This window comes from Octodon degus, unplaced genomic scaffold (genome assembly GCF_000260255.1).
Source record: "Octodon degus isolate 3935 unplaced genomic scaffold, OctDeg1.0 scaffold00010, whole genome shotgun sequence".
Classification (NCBI taxonomy): domain Eukaryota; kingdom Metazoa; phylum Chordata; class Mammalia; order Rodentia; family Octodontidae; genus Octodon; species Octodon degus.
In genome coordinates this window covers 4,722,600-4,741,009 of record NW_004524586.1, presented here as the reverse complement: position 1 = coordinate 4,741,009, position 18,410 = coordinate 4,722,600, and the positions used below count along the sequence as shown (strand labels likewise).

The 18,410-nt window shown below is 51.5% G+C and overlaps 1 protein-coding gene and 1 non-coding gene across 2 annotated transcripts in view; one reads left to right on the top strand and one right to left on the bottom strand.

Annotated features, from left to right (window-relative positions):
* Positions 1 to 18,410, top strand: part of Slit1 (slit guidance ligand 1) — a 166,256-nt gene that overhangs the window by 8,497 nt on the left and 139,349 nt on the right. Inside the window, exons 2-3 of the mRNA XM_004625506.2 lie at positions 13,720 to 13,791; positions 15,322 to 15,393. Coding sequence (XP_004625563.1) covers positions 13,720 to 13,791; positions 15,322 to 15,393 — 144 coding nt within the window. The remainder of the gene's footprint in view (positions 1 to 13,719; positions 13,792 to 15,321; positions 15,394 to 18,410) is intronic.
* On the bottom strand, positions 8,102 to 8,206 carry LOC111815052. The gene has a single exon (XR_002819864.1). It is a non-coding gene; the product is annotated as a U6 spliceosomal RNA (small nuclear RNA).

The following is an 18,410-nucleotide window of genomic DNA, read 5'->3' as shown; positions in this document are numbered from 1 at the left end:
AAGCACATGCCTGACAAGTGCGGGGTCCTGAGTTTGGTCCCTGGTACCTCCTGCCGTGCCGGCCCTGGAACCGGACGTGGTGGCGCACACCTGCAATCTCAGTGCTGGGGAGACTGAGACAGGAGGATCACTAAGAGTCCCAGCTGCATGGTAAAGCCCTGTATGAAAGACAAAATCCCAAACAAACAAAAAACTAATTTATGGAGAAGTATTTTAAGGCTATGCACGTATCCTGTTCTTCATCAAATTACAGTCCCCTGGCTTCAGCACCCCTTGAATTCCTAATTTTGTCGGCATTCTCCTGTTGGAAAGGACTTCTATTTCATCTGTTTGTCTGTTTATAATCACGTAGATTGTTATTTTATTCACTAAGTAATAATTTGTTAGCATCATATTGACTAAGACTTTTGGAGCTATAACCTTGTACCCTCCCTTGCTTTTCAGAGACTGGGCCTGGCGTAATTGCTAAGTGGCCCAGTCTATGCTGGAATTTGTGATCCTCCTGCCTCAGCCTCCCAGAGTACAAGGATTGCAGGGTGAGCAGCCATGCCTGGCTGTTCTGTGTCGTGTGTGTGTGTGTGTGTGTGTGTGTGTGTGTGTGTGTGACTGGTTTAGCCCACCCCTGGGGCTGGGGCTGATGCTGCATGTGGTGCCAGGGATCAAACCATAGTCCCTAATCTTGCCTAAGCAGGCACTTTGGACCACTGAGCTATCTCACTGGCCCTTCTGTGTCTTTCTGACTTGACCTCTTGAGTACCAGGGTCTGAGTAGAGAAGGACAAGGACAAATGATGTTTAATGAATTCAGTTGCTGGCTGTGTTATATTCTTTTAAAAAAATTTAAGGAACATTTCTTTCAAAATAATTTGAGGCATACAGCTTAGTTGTAAGGCTGAGGCAGGAGGATTCTTGTGAGTTTGAGACCAAAGTGAGCTCAAGGCCAGCCTGAACTGCATAGTGAGACCCTGTCTCAAAGAGAGAAAAAACCCAAACCAAACAAATGTAGGTGTGACAGCCATCCTAACAGTTCCCACTTACCTACCCTTGTGTCACAGCCGTGGGCAATCACCAAAACTAAGAAATTAGCATAGTTACAAGAATATCTATCTATCTATCTATCTATCTATCTATCTATCTATCTATCATACATATATATTTTTTTCTCTTTTTTATAGTACTGGAGATTGAACCTATGCATTTTCTACCACTAAGCTATGTCCCCAACCCTTCTAATGTTTTACTTCAAGAGGGGGTCTCACTAAGTGGCTCAGCCTGGCCTTGAGCCCTGAGTGGTGAGGACGACAGATGTATGACACTGCACCCAGCTGGGGGAGATACTCTGAGACTATGTGGTATCCTGTTTGGTCCTTTATTCTCACCTATTGATTTAAGCAACCACCTTAAAGAATCTGGCCTATAATTATTATATGATTGTGATTTTCTACTCCCTTTATTCCTTTTACATTTATTAACTGAAATTCTCCTGCAAGGAAGAGCGTTTTCCTCCTTTTTGATAAGGTAGTTTGATGGCTACTTCAGGTTATGAGCTCCCTGATGGCAGAGACTGTGTCTCTTGCCTTTGCAATCCTGGCCTATTCTGAAAATGTGTCTTTAATGGGTGGGTCTGTTTTTTAACCTTGGATGAGATGTTTCATGGGTTCTAATCTTCACTTCAGAAAAGAACACGTTGTAGTAGGCTGAGTAAAGGTGCCCAAAGGTGTCCAGGGCGAATCCCTGGAACCTGGGAGTGCACCGCCTTGCACGGTGAAGGGGCCTTTGCAGGTGTGGGCCAGGGGTCTGGAGGTGGGGTGCCCTCTGTACCTGGGTTATCTAGGGGGGTCCAGAGTAATCAGTGGTGCTTCCCTGAGGCATGGAGGGTCAGTCAGGAGTAGGGGATGTGAGGGGCGCAAGAGGTGTTGGAATGTGGACCTGGAGAGGCAAGGTGGGGATTATCTCAGAATAGCCAGCAGGGGCTCAGGCCTGCCGATGCCTCGCCATTAGCTGGAGGGGCTCAGTGGAGATTCCTGACCCCAAGGATGGAAAGACAACAGATTGGTGTTGCTTTCAGTGCTGAGTATGTGGTGATTTGTTACAGTGGTGCTGCTACGGGCATCTCGGAGCTGTGGCTCTTGCAGGGGCTGTGGGAAAGAGTACAGCAGGGGGTGGGTGGTGAGGACGCGTGGGCCTGAGCTCGGAGCCTGGGAGGGTGGTGTGGCACTGTGACCAGAGCACAGGCGAGCCGAGGCCAGCTGCGATAAGATGAGACTCCCAGGCCTGGCCCAGAAAGACTGGCTGGTAGCTCTCAGGAGATGACGATGCAGGGAATTTGGATTCGGAACTCGTACGTGGTGCTGGGGTTTCCAGGTGAAGAGAGCACATCCTTTGGGACCCTAGCTGGGTGGGCTTCTGCACACCCAACAGGGAGGGAGGCCAGGAGGAGGTGGCAGAAGGGGCCGAGCGTCTGGCTGCCCTCCACACAGGCAGCCGAAGTTTGGCCAAATGCTGAGCCGCTTCACCTGCAAAAGCCAGAGAAGTTTGGCTCTGGGGAGGAGGGGAACAGTGTAGGGGCTGCCCGCGGGTGGGAGGAAGAGGCCGAGGTGAGGTGGTCGGAGCTGGAGGTGGGGTCCCTGCAGGGCTAGGCTGCATTGTTTCCTGGGAGCACTGGAGGGCGGGAGGCAGATGGAGGGAGCAGGTGCGGAAAGCAAAGCTGGATGGGAAGCTGCTTGAGGGCAGGGGTGAGCTGGGGCCAGGGGAGGGGCGGGTGCAAACTGGAAAGGAGGGAGTGGAGGAGGGCTGCGGTGCTCAGGGAGGGGGCCAGGCAAGACGGCATCTTGATGGCATCTGCAGTCCCTGTTCAGAGCTCCCTCCTCACTCCATCTTGAGTGAGATGCTTTTAATCTTACTTTTCCTTCTCAATGGAGCAGGGAGGAAGATAGTGTTTAACCTTGCTTAAGGTGAGGAACAGGCTCAGACAGGTCAAGCTCAGCGCCAAACACCTGGCTGCCAAGTGGTTAGTGCTTAAGTCCCAAGTTTTGAGGCTCTGAAATGTGTTGTATTTGGTTTGAAAATTTGCTGCTGGTCTGGGGAGATAGCTCAGTGGTACAAGCATCTACCTGGCAAGTGCAAGGTCCTGAGTTCGATCCCCAGGCCTAAATAAATAAATATTTGCTGCTTTCCACACCTCAATAAGGCCTGCCTTCTTTCATTCCTTCACTTGCTTGCTAGACGTTCGCTTGGCACCTCCAGAACCCCCATCGGTACTTAGCATCAGGACAGCAGGCAAAGTGGCTGTGACTGAGGCTGGCTGGCACAAGGGGGAGGTGCAGCACTGGGGCAGAGCTGGGGCAGCAGGGAGCTGGGGCTGTGGGTGGAGGTCAGTGCCAGGGAGCCAACGGCTGGTGGCCCTTCAGGCCCTGGGTGGGCACCATGTGAGAGGGGTGGCAGGCTCTAGGCAGGGAGGTCTGGAGCTGGGGGTGGCGGCTGCAGGGTGATCGGTTTAGGGCAGGACCCAAAGCTAGAAGGGGGATTGGTGAAAGCAAGGTGTGGCCTCGGAAGTGAAGGGACTGGGCATAATTTGTCCCTCAGAGCAGCTGCGCCACAGGGTGGGGGTTAAGAACTGGGCCTGGTGGCAGCACGTTCATTAGGGTGGCTGCGGGTGAGCCCGGAGGTGGTGTGACCTGTCCATCCAACCCCTGCTGGTAGAGGCGGGCGGGTCTCAAGAGTGAGTCCAGCAGGGAGACTTTGCAGCATAGGGAGAACCTGACTCAAAGAAAGGAGGGGGCTGGAGATGTAGCTCCATGTGAAGCGCCTGGGGTAGTACCTCATGCTAGAAGAGGACCTGCGAGAGGGGTGGAGGAGAGGGAAAGGGCTGAGGCGAAGGCCAGCGTGCGGGCATTTGCTCAGCATTAGCGGCATTTTCCCCAGTAGGTAAAAGCAGCCCAGTAGTGGGCAAAGGGATAACAAAGCATTTACATGGATGCACGAAGGAGCATTACTCGGCTCAAACACATGCTCCCACATGGATGAGCTTGGGGGTACTGTGGTAAGTGAGATGAGCCCGCTGCGCACTGACAAGGAGGGCGTGATTCATATGAAACACCCAGCGCTCTGAGACCGGGAATAGAAGTGTGGTTGCCAGGGCCTGGAGGCAGGGATGTGCGTGCATGCATGCGTGTGTGTGTGTGCGCGCATGCGTGTGCATGCGTGTGTGTGTGTGCGTGTGTGTGTGGTTGTGCACTGGAGGGACTTTATGCTACAGTACAGAGTTTCACTTTGCCAGATGAAGTCCTGGAGATTTGGTGGCTAACACTGTGACTGTATCTGACACGTTGTAAACTTAAAAATAGTTGAGTTAGTAAATTTTATGATTTTTTTTTCTGTCTTTTCAAGACAGGGTCTTGCTGTGCAGTTCAGGCTGGCCTTGAGCTCTGTAGCCCAGGCTGGTCTTGAACTCCCAATGATCCTCCTGCCTCAACCTCCCCTGTGTTGGGATTATAGGTGTGCACCTCCACGCCTGGCAAATTTTATGTTGTATGTATTTTACCAGCACTACCATAACAACAGAAAGGAGCAGGCTGGGCAGACAACAACATGCAATGTATCAACACTGTAACTGTCCTAATAACCTGTTATTAAATTCAGTTTTGTTACCTTTATCATTTTTCAAAAAGGAAAGAATAAGTGGGATGGGGAAAGAAGGAAAATGGTACACATAAGATAGCTAAGATAATTGTGCTATTAGTTTCTATTGGTTTTTTGAAAGAAGTTAAGGTTTGTTTGATCAATCTTGCATACCTATATCTGATAATCTGAGCAACAAACTTATGACAAATTTGATGACAATACATAGAATAGCAACCATTGTTAATTTCCTATTCTTATTTTGAAAATCTGTATCATTTTTATTTTTTGTTGCTTTGTTTTTGTCTTCTTGTTATTTTTCCTCTTTAAAATAAAATTAAAAAGAAAATGAGCAGGGCCCTTGAGGTAGACACACCAGGGCTCGTGTCTTTCCTCAAGCCACTTACCAGCAGGGTGACTTTAAATTTATTATAATTTTTTTCATGTATTTAGTACAGGGTCTACAGGGTCTCACTACTAGATCAGACTTGTAGTGATCCTTCTGCGTTCAGCCTCCCAAGCGCCGGGATTATAGGTGCATGCCACCATGCCCAGTCTTAAATTTAATTCTAAAACATGTTGTTCTTTTTTTTTTTTTTTCAGGGCTGGGGATTGAAACCAGGGCCTTGTGCATTGCAGGCAAACCCCTTATGTCTCTGTCTGTAAATCAAGGTTGATATGAGCCAGGGGCTGGTAGAAGGCTGGCTCTGTTAGTAGAGAGAGCTAGGAGCTCCTGCTGCTGCCCAGCTGAGGAAGTAAGATGGGTTCCCAGGAGGCCGGGCACGAGGCAGTGAGGGTGCAGCAGCAAATCTGCTCTGGCATCGGACCCCTGATTACTGGCTCTAGGATTTCTCTGCTCCTCATTCAGCGGAGGGCAGTCAGGCACTGGGCTGGTGCCTGGCCTGTGTGCACTGGGAGTTGGAGCACTGTGACCCAGGAGTGGGACATTACCTGCTGAGTTAGGGAAGACTCTGCTGGGGAGATGGGAGTGTGTGTGGGAGGGGCGGCAGCAGCCAGGGCCAGTGGGAAGGGTTGCTCAGCACTCCAGTGACACATCCCACAGGCCAGGTACCTGGGAATGTGGCAGTGAGGGACCGGAACTGGGTGTGCCCTCTCCTGAGGCGGAGCAGGGAGGTGACCCTTCATGAAGGACATGTCTGAACACAGCTTCAGGTTGCTGTCTGGGCTGTCCTGGAGTAGCTCGGGTGAGTGCCCCAGAGGAAGCAGGAAGAGGAGGGGACATTGGTGAGCAAGTGAGGGGGAGGCTGCCCTGGCTGTCCTGAGCCGAGGGGCAGCCTGGGGCCCTGAAGGGGCCGGAGGAGTGAGCCACAGCCTTACAGGTGAGGGCCTAGAGCTTTCCCAGGGCATGTGCAGAGGACAATTCGGTCTTGTACCCAGAGGGCCCAAGTTGGCAGGCTGGGGGCGGAGCCTCTGACTTCAGGGTCCCTTGACCCCTGGCCAAGGCTCTGGCTCCTTCTCCACTGACCCTCTGCTCTTGCACCCCTGGCTGCAACCTCGGGCCCTCCTGCCTTCAGCCTCCATCTACCAGACACCTTTCCTGGTACAGGCCATTGTTAGCTCCCCTTTCCAGGTAAGGAATTGAGGTTGTGAGGTGACTTTGCATGCCTTAGCCTGTTTTCTGTTGCCAATAACAGTGCCACAGATTGGGGAAGTAATTACAAAAAGAGGTTTATTTTGGCTCCTTATTCTGGTGCAGGGTCAAGGGGCCACATCTGGTGATGGCCTTTGTGCTGGCAGAGTCCTGATGTGACACAGGGAATCCCACCACAGGAGACCTGGCCCAGCTGACTCTTAGAAGAGACCCACGCTTAATATAATCCACTGACCTATTAATCCATTAATCACATGGATGGATTAATCCTGAGGACAGGCCACTGATCACTTCTCCAGGGTCCTTCCTGTTCTTGCTTCTAATGGCCTTGTGGTGGTGATTAAATGTCAGTGTGCTCTTTGGAGGGGACAGACCATAGTCAAACTGTAGAAAAGTGTTGCCCAAGGTCCAGAAGGGATGCGTAAACCTGGGCTCCAAGACCAGGCATGTGACACCAGCACTCTTCAGCCAAAACACAGAGTCACCCTGGGTGGGCTTCCAAGTGCTGCCCCTTAACCGGCAGCCTCAGTTTCCTCATGTTTAGCATGGTGCATGTGACACCACCATGAGGGGTGTGGTGAGAATTATGTGATCTGGTTATGACCAGGCAGCAGGGACAGTGCCTGGCCTGGAAAGGAACCTGTCCGAGGCCTGAGGAAGCCCTGAGCTGGCAGAAGACAGCTTCCGCCTCCCTGCTGAGTGGCCCGTGTGGCCCAGCTTTCTATCTTGGCATGTGGCCCATCGGGGCATTATTTTCTTGATTGCATTAGGGTAAAGGAAGGACCTGGAGAGAGGATGGTGGCGGTAAGTAGGTGGCATCCTCAGTGGGTGTTGTTCATTTGGGAAGAATGTTTGTGATTAGTAGAAGTTTGGTGCTTTTTTTTTTTTTTTGAGTAGGGAAACATGGAAAAGCCACTTCACTTCATGCTGTTTGCTGTCTGTTTAATGCACATCCATTCCTGCATTCGGGAAATCCTTGTTGAAACATCTATCGTGTGTTCTGTGCTGTGTTAGGGCGCAAGGAGACTGGTGAGGGTAAGCCAGCAGCCTGTGTCTTCACAGAGCTTCTGATCTTGGTGTGGGCTGGAACAGCAGCCCAGGACTCCCCCAAGTCACTCTAAAATCACCCCCGACTGGTGCTACTGAGCAGAGTGTGGAGTGCTCATTTTATAGTGACTGCGGCAGGAGGGCTTACCACCCAGAAGGACAGCGAGGGAGGGAAGGGCGTTCTGGGCAGAGCCAGGGCAGGCCACAGGGAGACAGTGTCAGGAGGACAGGAGGGTGCCTGGCTAACGGCGGGCACACAGAGCCTGTGGTGTGTGCGAAAGACATTTTTGTCTCGGTTTCAAGAGCAATGGGGATTCATTGAAGGGTTTAAATAGGGAGGGACTCAATCTGATCTGCAGCTTGTAAAGAGTTCCGACTGTGACCCAGCAAGCACATTGGGGGGAGCCAGGGAGAACACGGGGGCCCGCTTGGGGCTCTGTGGGCTGCTGCTGTAAGGGTGGAGGTGGGAGTGGGAGTGGCGGAGTGGAGGCCCGGGCTCTTCGTGCCTTGGTGTCAGGGCTGCTGCTGCTGCGGTGGGACATCCTCCCTCCCTCAGCTCTCTGGGCCCTGTGGCCACACACCTCCTTCCTTGGATTTCGCTGGAGTCAGATTTCAAAGGACAGAGCTAAGAAACTGGGCTTCCAGCCCTGGAGGCTTCGCTCTCACAGTCAGAGCTCCAGGATGGGAAAAGAGAACGAAGGAAGTGCAGAGAGCCCCTGGGACTGCCCGGAAGCTCAGGGCGTCGTGCCTGCAGCCCTGGCAGGTCTGAGGTTGTTTTCTGTATATCACAGATACCCAGACGATGGTGATCAATTTCTTTTTTTAAAATACAGAACACTTCACCAATTTGCGTGTCAGCCTTAAGCATGGACCATGCTAGTCTTCTCTGTATCCGTCCTATTTTAGATTATGTCTGCTTAAGCGAGAATTAAAATTCTTATCTCCTGAGAGTATTCCAGAAATCCTTGTGCGGTTTTGTTTTTACCCTGGCAACTTTGCTTTGGAGAATTTTCTCCAATTGTTTTGTCACTGGGGTTTCCTTTCAGTTCAGGAACTGACAAGCGATGGGGCCTTTGCCATGCGGCGTGCGCTTTCCTTTGGAGAAGGATAGGGGTGGACTCATCACTTTTGGAAGAAGAACCATCCAGGGTGTCTGTCCTGCTCTTTTTTTGCATCCTGGGACAAGAGTAACCTGCTCTCCTGCTCAGCCTGGCCCTGCCAGTCCAGCACCAGCCAGGGCTGAGTCTGGGGAGCTGTGGGCCATGAAAAAATACCAATAGTAGTAGCAGTAGCAAAAATAATCACCTCAGGCAACCAGGCAAAGTTGCTATGGAGAGGGCTAAGGGCGCGCCAGGCATTGTTCTTGGCATCTTAGAAACAGGAAGTCATTAAACCTTACTATGCGTCTAAGAGATGGGTACCAACATCATCCTCATTCCACAAATGGGGAAACTGAGGTACAGAGGAGTTTAGGGCCCGCACCCAAGGCCACACACGCAGCGTGATGGTGGAACAGGGCATTCTCTGATGTGGGTGTCTAGGCAGAGCCTGTGCTCTTACTCCAGGGCTCCAGGAGGCTTCTCGTCCAGAGTACCCAGGTGAGTCTTCAGCCCTGTCCTAGGTACCATGCTGGGGACAAGATGATGTGAATCCAGCGACACCAAGTGTGGTGGTATAGGGACGACAAGGACTCACACGGGTCTGGGCTCAGAGCTGGCTGTGTTCTTAGCTGTGTGGTGCTGGGCGGGTTATCTCCCTAGGCTGCCTCAGTTTCCTCATGCACAGGCTGGAGAGGACATAACTTGCCTCTAGGTTGTGGCCAGAGAGATGAAGTGTGTTTCTAGCTAGGCCTAAGATTCGCACATAGTAGGTGCCCAATAAGGAGAAGGGGTGGGTGTGGCCTTTGGTGACAAAAACCTCAAGGAGACCACAGTAGCCTGGGTCCTGGGCTCCCTGGAGTCATGAGGCCAGGAACCTCCAGTGGGCCCACCTGCACCTGCTGTTCTGGCCACAATAGTCTTGGGGTTCCTGCAACATGTCCCAGTCTTCCCAGGCAGCTTCCTGGGAGGAAGGTCTCCATGGAAACATGGAAGGACCACCTGTTGGAGACACGAAGCAAACTGCAGGATGATGACCACCCTCCCCATCCCAGAAGCCTTTGCTGGGGCCAGGTGGAGCTGCCTGGCTCAGAATTAGAGCGCACCCCACGGCCATTCTCGTACCTGACTATGTGCTGAGGAGGGGAGGGGAGTCCGCAGTGGGGGCTTTGTCACAGCCCAAGTGACATTTATGCATCCTAGGTGCCAGTGCTGTGCCTCCTGTGCTGCAGGCTGCCCGTGGGTGGGAGTGCGTCCCAGAGAGGAGGGGGAGCTAGCACTGGGTGGGGAGCAAGGCCGCCGGGAGCCTGCCTCCCTGGAAAGCCACTGGAAGGGCCTCCGAGGGGAGGTGATGTTTGTTCTGCTCTCTTTACTGTTTCTTCTCTCTGCCTGTCCAGGCCCAGTGATGGGTAGGAAGTGAGGGCAGGGGCAGGGCCTGGGAGAAGGCCTACATCCCTCTGTCTGCCCAGCATACGCTGGTGCCAGATGGTGGGAGAGAGACCTGCAGTGCCATATGCCACCAGAAGATCTGTCAGCTTGTCCATCCCCAGCCTTCCTTTGTGACTCCATCCTTAGCATTCCTGGGTTTCATTTGGGCCTTGTCTTAATAGCTGATCTTGACCCCATTTTTCCATCTGTGAAATGGGAATATTTATCATGGTCAATTGCTTTATGAACCATAGCTGATAAGAAGGAATAAACAAATGGTTAAAAGATTCATGGGATTTCTCATGACAGTTGACTGAGTAGTTCCCTTCCTGGGACGTCTTCCTCCTCGGTGCCTACCAAGATCTGTGCAGCATTATCAGTGAAAAATGTCAGACTAAAGCAAGTGTTCAGAAACAGAATAGTCCAAGCACTTGATACTTGATATCAAACACCCCTTTGTTCCAAGCGAAGGGACACTTTCGAGCTAGTCAGAGCCTCCGGAGGCGAGCAAGCCGAGTATGAAGCTGTGCAAGTGTGCAATAGTCAGGCCTTTACTCATCCTCTAACTTTCAGGATGTTAGGACAGGGATCAGTTAGTCTAATAGTTGAACTGAGAGCTGGTGAGATAGCTCAGTGGACGAAGCCCCTGCTTCGGCAAGTGCAGGGACTAGAAACATAGTTCAATCCCCAGCACCACATGCCATGCCATCCCCGCGCTGCCCTGGCCACAGAGACTGGGCGTGGTGGCACACACCTGTAATCCCAGCCCCGGGGAGGCTGAACACAGGAGGATCACTACGAGTCTGAACTTTGTAGTGAGACCCTGTACCAAATATATTAAAAAAAAATGTTGAACTAGCTCAGTTATATAAAAATTGTATATTTTTATACAAAGGAAAGAAGATTTGAGAGAAAGCCTTCCAGCACATTGGTGGAGATTATTCTCAGTGATGGTCTTTTTCCTTTATTCTTAAGGAAATTGGAAAAATTAAGCAACATACATTACTCTTTTTTTAAATGAAATAACTTGGATATTGTAACTTAAGCAACATTACGTTACTCTTTTTTTAAATGAAATAACTTGGATATTGTAACTTAGAGCTATGTTTATAGCCTGTAAACATAGATGACTTTTAAAATTACAATACAGAAAAGCACAAGAAGAAGCTAAAGTCCTCTCACATCTCACTACTTATCAGGTGGCCGGTGGCCTCAGCGTGCCAGGTGCTCATACTTGTTCTGCTGTGTCCATGCACAGCAGAAGGGGGCTCTAGAGTACAGGTTGCGCTGGAACCCCAGGCCGCTTGCTGGCATGGATGGCTTTCATTGTCAACACAAACAGAGCTGTATCCTTTTCTTTTTAAAAAAAATCTTGTGTATTTATTTGGCACAGGGTCTCACTATGTAGCTCAGACTCAGAATGATCCTTCTGTGTTAGCTTCCCCAGCACTGGGATTACAGGTGTGTGCTACCATGCCCAGTTTATTATTTATTTATTTATTTATTTATTTTTTGCGGAACGGGGGATTGAACTCAGGCCTTTGTGCTTGCCAGGGAAGCACTTATTCCACTGAGCCATCTCCCCGGCCCCTTTGCCCAGTTTAGAGGCTGAAAGAGCATGCAGTACTGGGGATTGAACCCAGGTCCTTGTGCTTGCCAGGCAGGCACTTAGACCACAGAACTATCTCCCCATGCCTTGCAAGGGATGGCCAAATAGCTCAGTGGATTAAAGCACCGGCAAGCAGGCGCAGGGTCAGGGAGTTTGGTACCCAGGCTTGCAGTGCTGGCCCTGCCCCTGGGGCACGCTGAGATGGCAATTGAGACTGGGCGTGGTGGCGTGCACCTGTAATCCCAGCTCTTGGGAGGCTGTAAACGGGCAGATCACTATGAGTCCAACCTAGTAGTGAGACCCTGAACACCCTGTAGACCCTTCCTTAAAATACAAGACAAACAAACAACACCAAAAAAAATGCCTTGCAGTTTTGGGTTTGGGGATGACAGTTTCGGAAGGAGGCCTAAAGAAAGCCTGCCCTGCTTGGATGGGAACCACGTAAAGGGGTTGGCATGATGCTTCTGATGCTTGAAGAATGTGCGGGCTGTGGAAGGAACACGTTGTGGCGCTTGCAGGGAATAAGATTTAGTTCAATAAGAAAGGAATTTTTAACCAGGCATGGTGGCATGTGCTGTAGTCCCAGCCCTGCTGGGACTGAGGCAGGAGCATTGTCACAAGTTGGAGGCTACTCTGGGCTACGTAAGGAGGTGTGGTCTCAAAAACAAACAAAAAAGCCTTTTCTGTGGGTCGTGGAGGTGGGCACTGCGCTCTTGGGAGACTCAGGCAGGAGGACCACAAGTCTGAGCTCAACCCAGTCATCTTAGGGGCGTTATGATGCTCTGGATTTTTTGTTTTTGTTTTTGTTTTTTTTAAAACAAACTAAACTCAAACAACAAGAACAATAAAGGGCTGAGATGTAGTTCAGTGCAAAGTCCCTGGGCTCAATCCCCAATACAAAAAATAAAACAACAGCAAAGAATAAAAAACACGCCCCCTTAAAAAAACAAAACAAAACAAAACTTTTCCATTGAAAAGAGCCGGAGTCCTATGGAGAAGGGGTCCTCATAGCACTTAGGACAGGGGAGTGGCTTGGTCCGGGTGAGGCATTGTACTCTCTTCGTATCCTTGCAGAAAGGAGACGAGGAACAGAATGAGACTTTTCAGCTGCTCCTGCCAGGAGCCGAGCAGAGGGAATGAGTTGAACTAATTATTGGCTTTGTCCACTTGGCCTGAAGTTCTGGGCCCTACATTCCTACAGCCCAGGCTGTGGATTCTGTCATCTGCCAGCTTCGGGACTGAGGAAACTGGTGTCTTAGAGCTGCCCTTGCTTTAAAGCGGGCACAGCGGCTACCTGCCAGTCTTGCATATCTTGGGTGTGGACGTAAGTATCGGGTGGTGCTGGAGGCAGCTCGAGGCCTGTGGGCAACCCAAGGCACTTGAGCCACAGACAGCCATTTGTTATCACTGAAAGTTCTAGAGGTTCGCCATCACTCCTCTAGACCGTCCAACCAGTGGTGGTGAGCCCATGGTGCGCGTGCCCCCACAGGCACGCCGAGCTCTGCAGGCCCCCCACGCAGGCACGCCGGGCTCCGCAGGCCCCCCACGCAGGCACGCCGGGCTCCGCAGGCCCCCCACAGGCACGCCGGGCTCCGCAGGCCCCCCGCAGGCCAGGTCACCCCAGCAGCCAAGCATCTGCTTACTATTGTTTTCTCTAAAATAAAGCCTCAGTACTCAGGTATGATGGCAGTCCTGGTACTTTCAGTCTCTAAGAGGTTTGCCATCCCTGGCCTCGACCATGGCTTGCCTGGGCCCTCCTGGGGAGGCTTCCCTGCCTTCTGCTTAGAGGATGGACCACTCACCGGAGCCAGTGCCAGTGGACGATGACACGGTAGCGGTCCCAAGGGGCCCTCTGCCAGTGCACCCCTACTCGCTACCTGCTTATGCTTGTGTGGATCCCATGAGGTGGACGTAATCAGGATCCTGTTTGACAGCGGAGGAAATGGAGGATTAGAGAGGCTGCCATCTGAACAGCCGCGTCGCCACTGGTGCCCCTCTTCATCCTTCCCCGGGTCAGGGTCGCCACGTCTCTCCAAGCGATGAGAACTACAGGGCAGAAACTGTGATTTTGGTTTCTACGGCGCTTTCAGCAATGAGCCCTGCTTTGTCATTCCTAAGGAGCTTGTAGATAGATGCCTCTTGCAAAGAGGTGTGCTGGACCTTGACACAGACTTGGGGGTCTGAGCTGGTGGCCCCTAGCAGGGGGTGAGGTGACCGGGTGGAGCCAGGTGGAGAGGAAGCCTGGAGCTGAGCGCCTGGCCTGGACCCTGCCTTGTCCCTCACCGCTTTGCCTCTTTTCTCTGCCAGGGAACTCAATGGCAACAACATCACTCGGATCCATAAGAACGACTTTGCTGGGCTCAAGCAGCTTCGGGTGCTGTGAGTACGGGTGCTCCCCCTCCCCGTGTGGACCTTCCCTCTACTCTGGCTCCTGGCTCTAGCTTCAGGGCCCCAGGCAGATCCCTGGGGGACCCAGTCCCTCCACTGCGGAGCCTTGGCACCCCGGAGGGGAGGAGATCGTAGGTGACACTGCATCCAGACTACAGCAGCTACTGCTACCCAGATGGCAGAGGGCCTGCTGGTAGGTGGACGCTCTGTGTTGGCTGCATCCTGGCATGAGGCGGGAAGGCTCTCTAGGCCCCCACATTGTTAGCTAGCTGTAGCTGCTGTGGTGAGTGCGTGGACTGGAGGCCTATACAGTTCTGAGGACTGGAGTCCCACACCAGGGTGATGGCAGGTGTGGGGAGGCACCTTGTCCTGGCTTGCAGGTCACATGGTGTCCTCACAGAGCCTCCCCCACCCCCCACACAGAGAGGCCCCAGATCTCTTGCTCTGCTCATGAGGTTATGAATCCTTTCAGACCCACCCTTCTGACTCCTGAGAGGCCCTCTCTCCAAACGTTCTGAGGGGAGCTGCGGGCCTTGGGCCTGTCCTCTTTGAGTCAAGGATGACAGGCCACTGGACAGAGCCTCTCTTGTTCTAGAAGCCACTGACTTTGGACCCTTTTTGGATCTAGAACCCTCTTCTCCGAAGTTGCCCCTCACCCCGAACCTTCTGTAGAGAAAGTTGGGCCGGTGAGATAGCTCAGCAGACTGAACGCCTGTTTAGGCAAGTGCAAGGACTGGGGTTCGATCCCCGGCACCGCATGCCATGCTGGCCCTGCCCTCCCAGGCTCACTGAGCCAGCCACTGAGACAAGGTGTGGTGGAACACACCTATCATTCTAGCACTGGGGAGGCTGAAAACAGGAGGATCACTGAGTCCAAGCTGCGTATAGAGGCTCTGTACCAAATATTAAAAAAAGAAAAGTCTGGTGACAGCATCTATCCCTTTCCTCTATCTTGTCTAAGGACCACACAGGAGCCCATATGTCACTGGTGAAGAGTAGGGAGTGGAAAGCATTGGTATCTCAAAAATTATCGCCTAACAATCCACCTGCTGGCGACCAGCGCTGCCCTGAGCTGATCACTCTGGCTCCACAGCCCGCTGGCAGTGAGGAGAGGCAGTGGCGTGTGGCGCCACCACCGGGCTGGCAAGGCACCCCACTCTTTTCTTCAGCAGATGGGCAGGCAGAGGGGCATCCTCTGCCAACTGCAGAGTAGGCTGGCTGCCTGTGTGGCCTATGCCTGGCGGGCAGAGCTTCGCTTCCTCTGTACTGGATGGGCCTGTGCTCTGTCCCTGGGGCCCATGCCCTTGGCCAGAGGAGGGCGCGCATGCGAGGGGCTTGTGTTGGGGGAGTTGCAAAGCTGTGCAGAAATATGTCCGTGTAGCCTTGGACGGGGGCCTGAGCAGAACTCCGGTTTCAGTCTGTGCCAGTGTTGCCCTGGCAGAGTTGCCTTGGCCCCTCCCCTGTGCCAGCTGTTTCCAGGAGTCCTCGTCTGACACTGCACTGTCTTCTGTCTGCTCTCAGGCAGCTGATGGAAAACCAGATTGGAGCTGTGGAGCGAGGGGCTTTTGATGACATGAAGGAGCTGGAGCGGCTGTGAGTATCGGTGGGCGCAGCCTCAGCATGCTGGGGCTGCCTGGCGCTGGGAGGGACTTGGCAGGTGCTCAGGGCGGGGACCCAGCCCAGCCTGCCCCCCGCTTGCTGGTAGAGCCAGGAACAGCTGCACTCTCGGAAGTAGTTGCAGGTGGTGAGAAGGAGGCAGAGAGAAAGCTGGAGCGCGCACCCCCACCCTTCGCACTGTAACTCTCTGTCGCTCGTCCCTGGAAAACACGAGATGGCAAAAACCCAGGCAAGTGGAGTTCTGTCTGATCTCGCCCAGGGGCAGAACCACTATTCTTTGATTCTTCTGTTTTGTTGTCACTGTTTATTTGGTTTTTTTGTTTCTTTGTTTGGCAGTACAGGGAATCAAAGACAGAGCTGGAGCAAGCTAATCAAGTGGTCTGTCAGTGCTGTCACCCCAGCCAGACTTATGTTTCTAAAGGATGCGGCTGGTGGGTGGAGAGGACTCCTAAGAAGTCCCAGGGGCCGCCGGCGCATCAGTGTCGCAGGTGCCCAGGGCTACAGCGTAGAAATGGGAAGGAAGTGGTATGTTTTGCTTTGCATAGTTTGTTTCTTACTAGGGCTTTGAAATTTGAAAATGGGTCCTGATTAATTTTTGTATTTTAGAGGGGCAACAGCAAAAAAAAAAAAAAAAAAAAAAAAAATGTAGGACAGGATAGGGGTGGGTTCTCACATTCATGCAGGTCATTGGTTGGCCCTTTCTGCCAAATGTTTGGCTGTAGGTGTCATACGTACCAGTGCTTATGTTCTTTGAACCAGAAAGTCCATTTTATTTGAAAGAAATAGCAGAGGCATGGCTTAAATTTCATATATATCAGAATATTCATTGCACATTATTTAAGGTCATTTTCTTTCTTAATTTTTTCTTTTTTGGTCAAGCCTTTCCATATTTTATTACTCCAACAGCTTCATCTTTTTTTTTTTTTTTTTAAACCGGGGATTGAACTCAGGCCCTTGGGCTTTCCAGGGAAGCACTTATTCTACTGAGCCATCTCCCCAGCCCCATTGCACATTGTTTAGATATAAAAATTTGGAATCAGCCATTATGGTGGAGACAGAATGTAAAATTGAGCTTTTGAAGAATAATTAAGACCATGCAAATGTGCTTACAAGATAATGTTAAGTGGAAAAGGCAAGATGTTGGGGCCAGGGAGATGGCTCAGTAGGATAAGCACTTGACTGGTAAACGCAAGGATCTGAGTTCAGTCCCCGGTTCTGCCAAAAAGAAAAGGCAAGATGTGATGTTTGTGTAAATAAAACAGTTTGTGAGCAGAATATAGGAGGATTAGCTCTCCATGAGCCTGAGATCGTGTGGTGAGAAACCAGGTAAGTTGCCTCTTATTCCTGCAACACCTTCCTGCCAGTAACTGCGCCTACTGAGCGCATTACGGTGTGCTGGGGGCCCGGGTTAGTGCTTTGCTGTGTGGTAGTTCACGTGTCCCTAACACAGCACTGCTGCAAGTGGCCTTAGAGAGGAGGCACAGAGGCACACATGGGGTAAGCCGCCTGCTCATAATGGTCCTGTACAGGGGACTAGAACCGGGTCGTCCCACCTTCAAAGCCTGAGTTCTTAGTGAGCAGGACCTCACCCCTCCATCTTTCACTTTTACATCTAAGAAAATAAAAGTACTAACCAAAGGGAAAGAAATACAGTTTGTCTTATTGTCCTCTTGCAGGCTGGAAGAAAAGTGAGGCAACCTTTCCTTTGTATTCCTCACGTAGGCCTGGAATTCCGTGATAAGGAGCTCAAGCTTGGCCAGATGTTCAAACCTGTGTTTGCTTTCTTTAAAAGGTTTAGAACAAAATGCATGTTAATGACCTGACTGTGAAGGACTGATTTGGGCCGTTTCAGTTCTGACTCTGGTGCAGCCATGCCCTGGAGCAGAGCTTGGCAGAGAGTGGGAGCCCAGACACGCCCCACTGGGTGACCCCATTGTACCTGCTCCTGCCATATCAGGTTTGCCAGGGTCTTGTTTTGAGTCCTGACTTGTCACTGCAGATTTTGCCCCTCTGTCCTTTTCCAGTTCCTTCCTTCTGGGTGGGTCACCAGAAATTTCTCAGTGGACAGTTATTGTCCCCTGGTGCCACCCATGGCTCTGTGAGTGGTTGATTCAGTGGCTGCCCTCTCTGAACTCATCAGACACCAGTGCTGATCAGTTGATCAGAATGCGTGACTGAAGGCAGGGGTCCTAAAAAGGCCATACATACTACAAACATTTCATTTTCAGCTAAAACGTGGCAATGTTGGTCTGGCCAGATAGCTCAGCAGATTAAAGCACTGCTTAGGCAGAAGCAGGGGTCGGGTGTTTGATGTAGCACTGAGCTATATCCCCAACCTTTTTCAGTTTTTGGTTTCGAGGCAGGGTCTTGCTATGTGGCTGAGACTGGGCCTGAACATGCAATCCTCCTTCCTCAGCCTCCCAGAGACCAGGAATCACGTGTGTGCACCACCATGGCCAGCTTCATGAATATATCTTTATGGTTTTTTGTTTTGATTTCTTGAAGGTAGAATGAAAAAATTTTAAAGGTCCTTGGAGGCCATCTGGGTGAAGACTTATGTTAGGTTTCCTTCTTACTGGATCTTTCCAAAGTATTCAGATTTCATAGAGACAAGCCTTTCTTTTCTCACTATTATTTAATTCACTTATGAATCAAATTAATCAAATTTAATTATAATTATGAATAATAATGAATATCTAATTATGAAGAGTTATGAATAGGATAAACAAGTTTGAGGAGACACATAGCCGGTTCTGGCGGCAGGTGGGAAGCCCAGGCGTGGAGGCGGAGGAGTGAGGCTGCTGCTGGGGAGGACTGCTGTGCAGGGCACCTGCTGGCTGCGCTGGGACAGCAGGGAGCAGGATCAGCCTCGCTGTGGGCCAGGCGGCTGCCGAGGGGGAGCCCTGGACTCCCGTAGCTGCTGTCCAGCGATGACCTGCGTGAGACAGTCGCCTCTTAGCATCCCAGTTCCCTCACCTATCCAAGACAGACAA